The sequence below is a fragment of the Camponotus vicinus genome, unplaced genomic scaffold (genome assembly GCF_025532165.1).
Source record: "Camponotus vicinus isolate PSW18456_S1 unplaced genomic scaffold, iyCamVici1.0 SCAF_1, whole genome shotgun sequence".
NCBI lineage: Eukaryota > Metazoa > Arthropoda > Insecta > Hymenoptera > Formicidae > Camponotus > Camponotus vicinus.
Window position 1 is genome coordinate 3,387,082 of NW_028141945.1, and position 14,801 is coordinate 3,401,882.

The 14,801-nt window shown below is 24.2% G+C and overlaps 1 protein-coding gene across 2 annotated transcripts in view; it reads right to left on the minus strand.

Moving 5' to 3' along the window:
* Nucleotides 1–14,395, minus strand: part of LOC145967741 (putative G-protein coupled receptor No18) — a 52,247-nt gene extending 37,852 nt beyond the window's left edge. For both annotated transcript variants that reach the window (XM_083092690.1, XM_083092682.1), the window contains exon 1: nucleotides 14,030–14,395. Coding sequence is in view for 1 of the 2 variants with exons in the window: in XM_083092682.1 (XP_082948808.1) it covers nucleotides 14,030–14,055 (26 nt within the window). In the remaining variant the exon portion in view is untranslated. The remainder of the gene's footprint in view (nucleotides 1–14,029) is intronic.
* Between the last annotated feature and the right edge of the window lie 406 nt (nucleotides 14,396–14,801).

The following is a 14,801-nucleotide window of genomic DNA, read 5'->3' on the forward strand; positions in this document are numbered from 1 at the left end:
ATTTTCAAAACGTGCAAAACAATATTTAATTAAAGAAAGATAAAATTAACATCGAACATATATATTTGTATATTAATTAAAATTTTATCCGATTAGTCGATGGTAATCCGTTTAATTCCTGATAATAATACGTGAATCAATCTTTACCATTAAAAGCAGACTTTTGAGCGTTTCACATTCTCTAGAGAAACAAAATGCCGATAATGGGTATCCTGTATGCAGAGTACGTATGTATATTTTACTATATAAGTTCTACATTTCCCATTATGACATAAATAAAGCGCAGAAACATGCAACGACGGTAATCCTGCATTCAACAGTGACGCGATTATTGCACACAAAGTATGCAATTTCTATCTTTTTTGATAGAAGTGTTTCTATGCGCTTTCTAGATAGTGATAAAATTTATACAACTACTACATCAAAAACCAATACTATATATTGTCTTATTCAGTTCAATCTTATCCAGCAAATATTTATATCAGATTGTAAAGATTGTAAAGATTATAATATACAATGATAATTATATTTATACGATAAATATAACAATAGTTATAGTTATTATTATTTCTTATATAATATATAAATAGATTCTATTGAACTTTTTATTTGAAGAATTTTCATTAATTAATGTAAAAGTTAAATAAAGAAGCTAATAAAACTAATGCTCAATAATATTTTTTGTATTGTTATACATTTTTTAAGAAAAATAAAGCGAATTAATATCCACAGGACTTTAATTATCGAATTTAATTAGCAACACCGCGCGTGCAACACGTTTGTAAAAATGCGATAAGTTACAACACACATTTGTATATTATAACAGCTGTCAGTAGTCGCAATTAACTCTTTGAAAGTACCTATTTTACTCCGGCAAATACATGATTATATAATCCCAAATAGTTGTCACACATTGTCTCTAAATAAGTACAAATATACATCAGGAAAATTTGCAAAATTGGCAATTTGTTAAATTTATAAAATTTGCAAAATTAACATGCATTTTGAATGCATTAAAGCAACAACTTTTTAATCGAATCGCCCTTTATAGTTTAGAATTGCGAGCAATTATGCCTGATGTATTTTTACTGAAAATTGGTTGTATTGACTTGTTTTTCATTGACACTTTAGTGTGATATTCCGCAATGCAGACGAATCCAAACAAACGGAAGTCTGCTAAACTATTACCATACTCAATTTGATCCATGAGCAATTAAGCGTGCAAAAATTAAAACACATTTCGAATAGAATCGAAATAGTCAGACATCTAAATCGAGAGATCAATGCTTCTTTCATTTTTTCGGTCAAATTTTTAATTAGTTCTGCTCAAATTCAGCATGGTATACATATAATAAACGTTCTTTTATTGATTTAATCCTCATTATACTCTTATTGACATTTCTGTGCAAATATAATAGTAGAATTATATTACGCATGGCTATACAATTTATATTGACATATTGTAATAACAAGTTTAAATACGGATATAAGATAAAAGAAATATATAGAATCTCACATAATTTACTGTATTTTTCTATATATTTTAGTCATACAAGATCCTACTTGTTAGAAATATATTCTTCTGTAGAAAAGGTAAATATAGAAATTTGTAATCACTTGCTTTTAGAACTATATAATACTACTCTCATATGAAAATATCAACTCGGTATAGTACTCATAATGTCTTTATATATATATATATATATATATATATATATATATATATATATATATATATTGGATATATTTTAATCCGAGGCGAAGAACTTCGAAATTAGAATTCAGAGAATAATTTGAAAACGAGAAAAAAATACATTTTAAATGAAAGCAACTGGATACGACATAAAGTACTAGTCGCAGCTCGATATTAAGCAGAAAGTTTCATAATTTGTAGATGAATAATTATAGGAAAGTTTTAAAATTATTGCGCAAATATGTAAAGTTGAAAAAAGTCCAAATAAATCCAATAATCCAACTTAATTTAAAAAATATTAAAATAATCATTTATGATAGCAATTTTTCAAAAGATACATTCGCGAAATAAATGCCAAGTATTTGCTTATATCTGAATAATATAACCTAATTTCGAGCAAAAATCTGAATAATATAACCTAATCTCGAGCAAAATTCTTCAAGATGAAATTAGAATATATTTAAAAAATAAGATATCAAAGAATATAAAATATGTTTGTGTGTGTGTGTGTGTGTGTGTGTGTGTGTATGTGTGTGAAAGTATATAAGATATCAAAATATAACAAGAACATTGCAAGAGATAAATTGTTTTTAATATTTTTTATTTTATATATAAATAATGAAAATTGTATAATAAATTACTATAAAATAAAAATTTTTTTAAAAATTTATCTTTATGGATATCAATGGACATCAATGAAAAAGAATGTTTGTATTTTCTATTGTTTGTTTATAAAAGTCTATATACAATAAATATAGACAATAGCATAACATTTCTTTAAAATTAATTCTTTAATTTATTTTAGAATAATATTTATCAAATAAATGAGAATAAAATAAGAAAAAAATAAGGAAAGAATAAAGTAAGAATAAAAGAAGAAAAAGAAAAAGAGGAAGATAACAAATTTATAATTAATTTATATTGCAGATATTAAAAATCTAATATTATACGAATAGTGTTATTGTGAGTAAGATTGGATAATTAATTCCAAAATTAAAAGAAGCACTTTATTTTCTCTTTCTGCTTCTTTGTCGTTTTATATTCATAAAAAAGTCTCATGTTGATACTTGATTTTCATTAAGTTTATTAAATTTGCATTCTTAAATTCCTCCTTCCAAAAATTTTTTTATTAGAGAATATATTTCGCAATTTTCTTTCCTATATTTGATATAATTTTTTTATGTGCATTATCTCTTATTTTATTTATCTTATCAGGCCGCGATATAGACCTACGCAATGAGATAAATTATCATGTTCAAGCTATTACAAAAGTTCCAAGAAATATTATTCATAAAAATATCACTTCTTTAATAAAATTGGTTGATTTTAAATGATTGAAATACTTATAAAAGAAGTAAAGTACAAAATAATCACTATCTAATCTGATAATCGAGTCGATCTCATTGTACATAGATCAATGTGTTCTCGAACATAAGTATAACAGAACAGAAATTATAAGAGATATTACTAGCTAACAATTATTTTTTTTAGGAGTAAATAAAGAAGAGTAGTATACGTAAAATAGTAAGATAAGAAGGAATATATAGGTTTAGTATTATCAAGTTTTATTTAAAAAAGATAGCGTAGATTATGTCATCATATATATTATAAATTATCATTTTCTGCAAAAAATTATAATAAATTTTAAAGAATAGACTATAGAATTTTATTTTAAAGAATAGACTATAGAATATTTTTAGTGTAAGTCTCTCACTATAGATGACATGTATTCATCGATCTATTCATGTCATACGTAACTTCGTGAACTCTTCTCTGTACTCTACTAAACTCGCTATCGACAAAAGCAATTGTCACGCACAACACATTAATTTACAGTCAAATGATGTAACCAACAGAGAAACGATTTCTACTATACTATATGATACAATACGATGTAGCGAAACCGACGCGCATGTATTACCGCAAACTTATCTAATTTGCACCTGCTTTTCAAAGTTACAGTAAAAATTATGTATTAAGAAAAAATTGAATATAGCGTGTATAATTACTATGTATTTACCTGAAAGTATATAATCAATTGAAACATATCTTAATATAAATAAAACAATTAATATTTTATTATTTTTTAGCTTGCCGCAGAGTATGTTATAATTTCATATCAATGCTCAACGCATAAGGAATACATAAGTTATGTCAATTGCACCTGACAGAGCAATAAACACACGTTATTTAGTTATAAATAAAAATTTGACATTAAAATTCACGAAATATTTGGAAACATATTTATGAAAAGCGAACGAGGTTTTCAAACGTGAATATAATATGATTATGCTATGTCAATGATTCAGTATAGATACGATGGAAATTACGTTTGCAATAGTAAACTCACTGCTTGTTGATTTCTCTCGCGTGCTGTAGATTCATAAATTATATCACCCAACCGGAGACTGAAAAACTTGGTATAAGGAAAAGCATCTACAGATTTTTTTTTTAAAAAGTCAGTGCAATAGATGAAAATCCAAATCTCATTAATAACTTTTTCTTGATTAAGTCTCAGTTCTTGACTATCAACTTTGAAGGAATATAATAAGCTATTGAACGAAATAATGATGTAAGTCAGTAAAAATAAAATTCTTATATGTTTCCATATCTTCCCAACTTTTACACATAATTATCTTAATATTACATAAGTCCTCATAAGTTTTTCTCCACAAAATATTATGGAAAATTATTATAATAGAAGTTGTATTTTATATATCAAATATTTTCATACATATAAGTATACACATTGATATATAAAAATAATATAAACATGTAGTTATAAATACACATGTATATACACATGTATATATACATGTAGTTGATACTCTTTATATTTTATAATATAAGGTACGCGACGTATTATTTTATTTGATAGAAAAAGTAAAAAATATTTTTTTTTATTTAAAATTCTTAGATTAATACTAAATATATTCAATTCATTTAGTTAATATTCAATATCAATACAGAAAAGTACAATGTATAAATTATTATGTAAATATATGTACATTATGACGCATTTTAAATTTTAATTACGACCATAGCGATCGATTAAATCCTAAATTTTCTCTTCAAAAGTTAATAGATGCGTAAAATAATAAACAGTTAATTAAAATGGAAATCGAAATGTATAATCATGATTATATTCTTCATTATAATGCCCTTGTGAAACATTTGTTATATAATTATAAAACTCATTGCCTAATTATTCATTAATTAATTGCGTTATATATGTCATGTGCTCAGAATTTCAGTGATAGAAAGTGTAAAATAAGCTATTCAAGCTTTTTTAAAAGTACATATAATCATGCGATATAAATAAAAAAATTCGCAATTTTTTTATAGTATTATAAATAGTCAATTTCATTTATCACTTGGCAGTATTATAAATAGTCGAATATAAAAAAGTTGAGGTCCTATTATTAATATAAAAATTATAATTAAATAATGATTATATCTTTTGAATGATGATATAGTGCATATATAAATCTGATGGTCTAACTATAAAAAAAATCGATAATGTTAATGATAGTTTTTTTCATAATACTACATTAACCACGGTTACTTTATTAGTAACGTTATATAGAGAGAAAAAATTTTTAGATATTTATTTAAGATTTTGCAAAGATTTCTATCTAATATTTTAAGATTATATATTTTTATATATTTTTCTAAGATTATATATTTTTATATGTCTATTTTTATATGCTAAGTCTTGATATGTTATATAAATCACTGGTATGAAATTTTAGGATTTCGCTTTCAATTATATTTCTTTTTTTTGTAATTTTAACGTATATTTCTAATTTTATGTATCAATATTTAGTACACATATGATATATATACTACCGCTTCTGGCAGTATTTTAAAAACTTCTTTGATAATAAATGTCTCCAATAAATTTCTCTCGATTGTAATTGTTTTATTAGCTTTAAGGAAAAATCAGGATTATTATAAACTTCTTTTCTATCAATGCTTATGTATCTATTTTATCTTCTGCATTTTGCCTTATTTATGCATTTAAATAAATTCAAAGATAAGATATTATGTTTGAAATTTGACAAAGCATTGTGCATGTGCATAATACGAAAATATTCCTATCACAATTATTAAGGATATATTTTATAATTATAATGCATAATTATAAAATAATTTGTATTACATTTTTATACAATAATGTGTCTATATTTTTTTACATATTTTTATTAATTTTTTAAATACATATTATTATGCAAATTCTATATAAACTAAACTTTTAACATAAATTATTAAATTTTTTCAATAAATCTGCATTTATCTATCTATTTCAACTTAAACGATTTGAAATAGCATCTCTTTATTAATTATGAAATATGAGGAGAACCGTTATTAATAATTCATGAATCATTTAGAAAAGATTAATGTGATCCGTAATGATTCACGATGAGCTAAATAAGGAGTTATTAAAGCATTTTAATGAACAGTAAAGCTTCTTCTTTCACTTTTATAATAAGCGCTGTTTTTATTCAAGACAATTTTTCTACTACCACAAAGATAGTTTACACTTGAGTGGACAAATCCTTCCTTTGCTTCAATTATACTGACTGGGTCCTTTTATTGTAACTTATCTTCATTTATCTATATTCTTTTTTCTTTTCTTTCTCTCTTCATGCTCTGCTCATTAGATTTTCCTCTATTATCGTTTATTTTATCATTCTTACGAATCAATTAATAATGAATCTTATTCTGCTTTTCAGATAAATATGTATTGTATGTCATTCATAATTTATATTTATAATATAGATTTATTTTATTCACTGTGTTACATCATCTGTTTAGACATTGTATAGCTGCTATTATTTATCTCATTGTCTAGGAATATAAATTGCTCGTTCAAAACAATTGGCAATAAAGATAATGCGTTTCCAATGTATGTGAATATGAGTATTGAGTTGCGCTATGATATATTCCAATCAAATAGCAGTGGGCCACTACAGTAGCCACAAAACTTTGAGTATTCCATAAAAAGTAGAAATCAAACATCTTGTTTAAACTTCTTTTATAAGTATTTTTGAGAGAAAGCCACACATAAAATATTTTTAACTACACACATAAATATTTTCAAAAAAATTGCTACATATTTGATTTTAATAATCAGTGAATAATTACATAATTTGCAGAATGCTATTGAATATTCTTTGACGAAATAATTCCATTTGATGTTAATATATTGTTTAAAAATTCTAGATGTATCGATAGATATGCAATATATATTAAAACTTTTAGCAATCATAGGACTTTACGCAATTGAAACTATTGGTTATTAATAAAATACTCGAATTAACTATTAATTACTTTTTGGAACAAATCTGCACCAACCTTTTACTACTTATGAACGGAAATCGATTGAAGAGCTTTATCGACAGGATAATTGCACTTAGTAACATTCCATTCGCAACATAGGCACTATCTCTCGATTTCTTTTTCTAAATTTCCTTTAAACAATTTCTATATAAATTCTATCACAAACATCATAGTCTTTCTTTTAAAGTTAATAAGATATTAATAACATTTAATATCAATATAACTTAATCTAAGAACAACTTGAAAAATAATTCGATAACTTAACGAATAGATTAGAAAAGAGACTAATTTGCATCAAAGATAATCTTTTATTTGTTTAATTAACTCACCCGCCAGTTGTTTTAACTTAATTCAATAACAGATTTACTGTATTGGTGCACAATTTATACTTATAAATGAATTTATGTCCTTAAGCGTTATTATAAAATTAAAACAATATATACTACAATTAAAAATTGATGCAGTTACTAGAAAAATTTTGGAATTATTTATTATATTTGCATTATAGTATGTGTTATATGTATGCATATAGTATGTGTTGAGCAAAGTAAATTATATATGTTATATTTATGCATATGAGTAGAAATCACTTACTTTATTAATTAAATTCTTGTTATTCCTTCTAATAAATTATTTCTTCTAATTAAGTAACAATAATTAAGTTTAAAATTGAATTTTTTAAATTTAATTATTATTACTTAATTATTGCTATTTTATCAAAAATAGTCCAAATTATCAAAATATATAAAAACAATAAATTTCTTAACATATCAATTAATCTTAAATGCATGTTTCCTCTCATCGAAATAAATTGACTTAAATAAATTGAGCCAAATCATTCTTATGATTCAAACTGTTTGAAAAAATTGATATTCCTTAAAAAATTATTAAATATATCTAATATAGAATAATACACAATAATCTAACACAGAATAAATCACAAAATGAGAATAAGCAATTTTTTATTTGTTTTTATCACATCATCTTTGCTTTAATATCTGAGAAAATACCTCGAAAAACTTGAAAGTGTATTGGATGCATGCATATCTACTGTATTTCAAATGAAACAACGGTTCTTCCCAAGAGTATTGTCACCATTTTAAGATGAGACTTTTCATTAAACAACTATATGCACTCTCTTAATTCGAGATGCACTGCTTGTGCAGTAAAAAATATGCAGTGACTGCGAATTAAAACCAGTTCAACAATGCAAGAAACCAGAAATCAGCACAAGAATATTAAAGAGCTGAAAAGTGTACTGTAAGATTGCTCTAGTATAACAAAAGATTAGCATGATCTGGATTTATCAATAATGCAACTGCTCTCATTTGTGAAAAGCGAAACTGACCGTGTTTAGTCAATTAATATTAAACCAGCAATTAAATATCTCATCACATCATTCTTTTTACCATGAAAACAGAAAGAATAATTGTATCTAGTATAGCGAGTACATATTTCTTGGTGATAAAAATTTGGGGTCAGTTCAAAGCGATAAGATGAGAGATCTTATGGGAAATTGCAATCGATATATGATGTAGCAGATAAAAATGGCGATCTTGTTATAAGATACAAGGTGCCCTGAAGAGTTTGTTTTTTAAATCGACCTATCTGATATGCAAGAACGTATCTTCGAGATCGAAGTATCTAATGCAAATTGAATCAAGTAAAATTCGTATTGAGTAAAATCATTGTCATATTTTATGCAATTGTTATATTTTATGCAATGCAAAATTAATTTTTTTATAAATAGATTCTTTACAAAAACTGTAATAACTGTTAATATATAAATTATTGAAAAAACATTAAATATTTGCACGTGATACATCACATATCAGTTTTTATATTTACATTAAAATAAGAAAAAACAATTTACTATTTCTATGATACTTCTACTATTTTCTTAGCAAGTACTAGATTAAGTCTAAAAGATTAAAAATGTTTTGATATAACTAATAATGAATTATTTACTAAAAAACAATTTACTATTTCTATGATACTTCTACTATTTTCTTAGCAAGTACTAGATTAAGTCTAAAAGATTAAAAATGTTTTGATATAACTAATAATGAATTATTTTTATATAGTATTTAAATAGCATTATTTTTCACAGTTTTATCGATTCTCTAAACAGTGATTTAATTTATAGAGATACAAGAGTATCTAATTTTAAAATATTAATAAATGTAAATAAAATAAATTTTCAGATTTCACTGAAGAAGTCTGTTTAAATTCTTTAAAAAACAGAAAAGTGTGGCAAATTTGAAACATTTAAAATGAGATATATTTGATAATTAATTTTTAATTAATATTTAAATACTAAATAATAAATATTAATTATCAAAATAGCGCATCAAGCATTTTATATTATTCGGATAATTGAAAAAAATAGCAAGCAAAGTTATTTATCTTTTTTATGTTATACTTGTCAATAAAATATTTCAACACAAAAGTAATAAATAAAGTTATTTAATATTACATATTGAAAGTGCGTTATATACGACATGTAAATAAAAAACGCATAAAAACAATAAGAAAACACATATTCTCGTATTAAAAAATGACAAAAAAGCGCAAACTTGTAGAATTATTTCTTTATCTTTCATACTTGTAGTATTATTTATGTTTTTAAATATACATATAAATATCAGGACAAATTTTACTTATTAATCGATTAATGTTTAGTTCGTAGAAATATATATATATATATATATATATATATATATATATATATATATATATAATCTTACCCACCCAACACAAAATATTGCCGCAACATTGCCGCAACATTGGTGCAATGTTGTAATATTGCCGCAATATTGCTGCAATATTCTGTGTTTGCTGGGTAGCCTTATAATTGTATGTATCTCTTTTTTAATTGTATGTCTTTCAATTATCTCTATCAATATATAATTTAAATAAAAATCTTTGATTTCTATTAACTAATCTAAACTTTCTATTAACTAATCTAAACTATCGATTAATGAATAAAACTTGTAATGTTTTTGATTAAATAACAGAGCAAGTTGTGAAGAGTATAGAAAAGCAGAATAAGAGAAAATAAATTAAATGATTTATACGCAGTTATGGTTTGAGAGTAATAATTTGAGTTAAAATTTTTTCAATTGAAAACACAATATTCAAATACCGACATTACAAAAACAATAATAATAAATTTACAATAATTCTTCAAATACTTGACAAGGATGCGGTGATTTTGCATAAAAATACGCCGTTCATGTAAATGTAAACAGTGTTTTGCACTCAAGTCTCTTGCGCATTGATTTTAATACAAATTTACTTGTAAAATTGTATCATTAACGATGAATTGTCTCATGAAATTTTAAACACATCCTATCCGATTATTTTAAAAATAATTGTACATTAGGATTATATCAACACTGATTTATGAAATTATTTTAGCTGTATTTGACACGTGAATTTGGGTAGACAAATCAATTTATAATAATTATTTTTAATAAATAATTATTCTTGAAGTCTCCAATTATAGTTATAATTTAATCTATCATTTTGATTCTTTCTAAGAAATTAAAATACTAGAGTCAACTTTCTTAATAATAGACACAGCACAGAGAAATTCCTTGAATATTGAAATACAATCTTATTTTGAATTCACACAAAATTAATCGAGATTACAATTTTATTTATGTGACTTCTGTTTTAAATTTTCTTATTTATAAAACTATTAATTATAGAATAAGTACTTTGTTAAATACCATTGTACTTTCGATATTAATTAAGATAGTAAATTTGCTAACAATGCATCTACGAAAAAACTATAGATATTGTATATATGTATATAATACTTTAATATGATGATTTTCCCCGAGTTGCTTCAGTTATTCACAAGCTCGAACTAATTTAATTTATGCAATTATGAAGGGCGCATAATTATGGTCAGCATTTCAATAAGAAGTTTGTTAGTAGTGCAGTTTAATCTCATATATGCTTTCATTCTCTAAAATTCTCTCTATCTATCTATCTATCTAACTAAAAAATTATAAAAAATGTTAAAAATTTAATGTCAAATTAACTTTTGCCTTGTTGAATACGTATAAAAGCACAAAATATTAATTTTTGAAAATTAAGAAAATATAAAAATTAATATTGTCAAATATAAAGAAAACAGCATTGGAAAACTATTTATTCAATTTTACATTAAATTGTAAAAATCTTGAAATATCTTTGAGAATTTACACTCTTCATAGTAGTGGCTACCAAATACACCATATTTTCACCGTGGTTTCGATATGTCAAATATCTATATTTTTAAGTTTTTAGATTGTAGTTTCTTTCAATCTTCATGATCTTTTCTCGGGATTTTGAAAGCTTAAAAACTATTTTAATAAGTCATCTGTAGTAGCTGTTACCACATAAGTTTTATAGATCTATATTTATGAAAAAAATTTCTCAATTAATAATTTAAAATTTTATTGGAATTAAAATTAGCGCATAAAAAATTAAATTTTACATTAATTTATATATAAAATTTTATTTTATATTATATTAATATATTGATAAAAAAAGGCTTAAGATAACGTTTCTTATATATTGGTAAGTAACTTAATATTACCTAAAAAATAATTTTTTTAAAGATTTTTTATATGTTTGATATTTTGGTTCTGACACTGCTTTTGTGCCTATCATAACTTGTAAACTGTTATCTTATTTAAGCTAACCTTTGATCATTTTTCCTCCATTGTCTTGCTTTTAAGATTTATACAATTAATAGTATAATTCATAATATAATTTCTATATTTTTATTATAGGTTAAAAATTGTCTTTTTATATATATTATGGTTCTTTAAAATATTTTTTTTTAAAGTCAACAATGTAATATTAAACCCTGTATATATCTTTAATTAGATTGAATAAATATTAATATTAATACTAAATATATATAACTTACCAAATAATTAACAACCAGATGTAGCAATTCATACGTATCAATCAAAATTTATCTCACAATGTAAATTCAATTTGCTCAATTAATTATATCATTACTAACATATAAATAACAATTAAATACATAATCTATTAATATATCAGTCATTCATTTACATAAATAATCTGTTTAACATGTTTCGCGCAATTATTGTTATAATGAAGGACATATAAATATAATATTATGAGTTATACTATCATGATACAAGCGTTAACATATCCATCCCATTAATTGTCTGTGTTCCCGTCTCCCGTCTTACAAGACTTTATTAATTAAAGTGTTTGCAACATAGCAAAGTGCTCGAAAACCAACATCAAGCACGTCGTATGTCGCTTATAAAATATAGTCTTATATAATGTCGCATATTTCGTAACATGTGCATATATTATGTGCACATAATATGCAATATCCGGGCGCCGGCACCTTATAAAAATTAGCTTATGAAAAAACTATACAGGGTGACCCATTTTAACTTAGGCAGCCAAATAACTCGAAAAATAAGCAAGATAGAGAAAAATGTTTTAGACAAAAGTTGTATGGTTTTGAGGGGGCCATAAGATGGTATCATTGGTTTGACCTTGAAGAGTCATTTGAAGGTCACGTGAAGGTCACTTCAATTTTTTTAAATGGAATACCCTATATATTTTTGTACATTCTTGTAGCTTATTTCGAGAGCTTTCCAAAACACTATAATTAAGTACCTTTCCGTTAAGTACTTTTTGAGTTATGATGCTTGAAATAATTTCTTAATTTTACATAAACCGTAAAATATCTTGTAAAATATTCATTTTTCGATTACCTTACCTTAATAGTTTTATGTACAAAATAATAAGAGGAATCAATTGGTGTAAAGAAAACACATAGTTGTTTCGAAGAAAAAATATGTAATTTGCAATTAACAATTCCATATTTTTTCTTAAAAACAACTATGTGTTTTCTTTACACCAATTGATTCCTCTCATTATTTTGTACATAAAACTATTAAGGTAAGGTAATCGAAAAATGAATATTTTACAAGATATTTTACGGTTTATGTAAAATTAAGAAATTATTTCAAGCCTCATAACTCAAAAAGTACTTAACGAAAATGTACTTAATTATAGTGTTTTGGAAAGCTCTCGAGATGAGCTACAAGAATGTACAAAAATATATAGGATGTTCCATTTAAAAAAATTGAAGTGACCTTCACGTGACCTTCAAATGACTCTTCAAGGTCAAACCAATGATACCATCTTATGGCCCCCTCGAAACCATACAACTTTTGTCTAAAACATTTTTCTCTATCTTGCTTATTTTTCGAGTTATTTGGCTGCCTAAGTTAAAATGGGTCACCCTGTATACTTAGATGTAACTGTAGTTAAAATAGATTTATGAGTAATACTTAAGAAAAGTTGTTATGTTTGCACGTTTAAAATAAAATAAAAATAAAAATAAATGTTCTTATTATTAATTATATATCTCAATTATTATATATCTTAATTATTTTTGTGATTAACATGATATAATTTTATATATGTGTTAAGTATTTTCTAGTAATCCAAAAAAACAGTACATCGTAACATTAAAAATTAATAAAAATATTATTAAATTCTTAATACTTTCGTTCACATTTTCATAAATAAATAATTGCATTATCAACTTTGTACGTCAATGTAAAATGTCAGTGTTGTAGATGTTGTAAATGTTTGTAGTGCGTATTTTTTAGTATGTATAATAAAGAATTTTATATAAGTAAAATAATTTATCTAGTGATATATTTAATAATTAATTTATTACAGCGTTATTTACAGCGTTTCTAATTATCTATGATTAATTTATTTATCATTTTATTCGATCTATTATCAGGTTGCTAAATTTATAGCGGAGTTTAGACGGAAACTGTTGGCGTGATTAATTCATTAGTATGTAGATATGCTGCTAATTGTCCTCTGAAGAACATTCAAAATCACATTTTATCATCTTATCTCACATGCAATCATTACAATGTTTTTAAAAATTAATTAAAAATAAAAATTTGTTATGAATCTTACTTTATAATGCTTGTTCCAACTTGCATTTGAATTAAAGACACATGATTATTGAAGTTATCCTTTTTTCAATTCACAAAATTTACACACTTTCAATATGTTAAGTACAATGCGTATCATCGGATATCATTTTTTTATATTATTTTATTAGCAACTAGTCATAGATCGCACACGCGGATTTCAAGATACGAATATTCAGGAAGAACCATGTTTTCGGCACGGAGATCGCGCGCGTACTGAAAATCCCAGCAACCACCCCCATCGACCCTCGCTGTTCGCCCCCGTTCCAATACAGGCAACGATGTATACGTAATACGTGTAAAACGCATGGGCTGCATATTCAAATGGAACAAGAGCAAGAATGCAATTATAACAATACCGTAAAATGTAGTATTTCTTGTACGAATATTTTGTTTATTAATTTGTTGATTGTTTCTTTTTTCGATTTAATGAGCAGCAAATATTGCCTTCATTAATATTTAATAAATATTAAACATGTGAACACAATAATAAACTGTATAAAAATTATCGGTACCTATTTTAATAATTAAAATTCTTAACTAACTTAAATCGCCTACAAACACAATAACCACTCCTCGAAGTTTGTGTCTAATTTAATCCGTTTTGATAATTAAAAATAATTTATATATTATATAATGATAATTTTTTAAGTATAAATTATAATATATTACACTATATATATATATATATATATATATATATATATATATATATATATAATACAATATATATACATATATATATTGCTTAAATA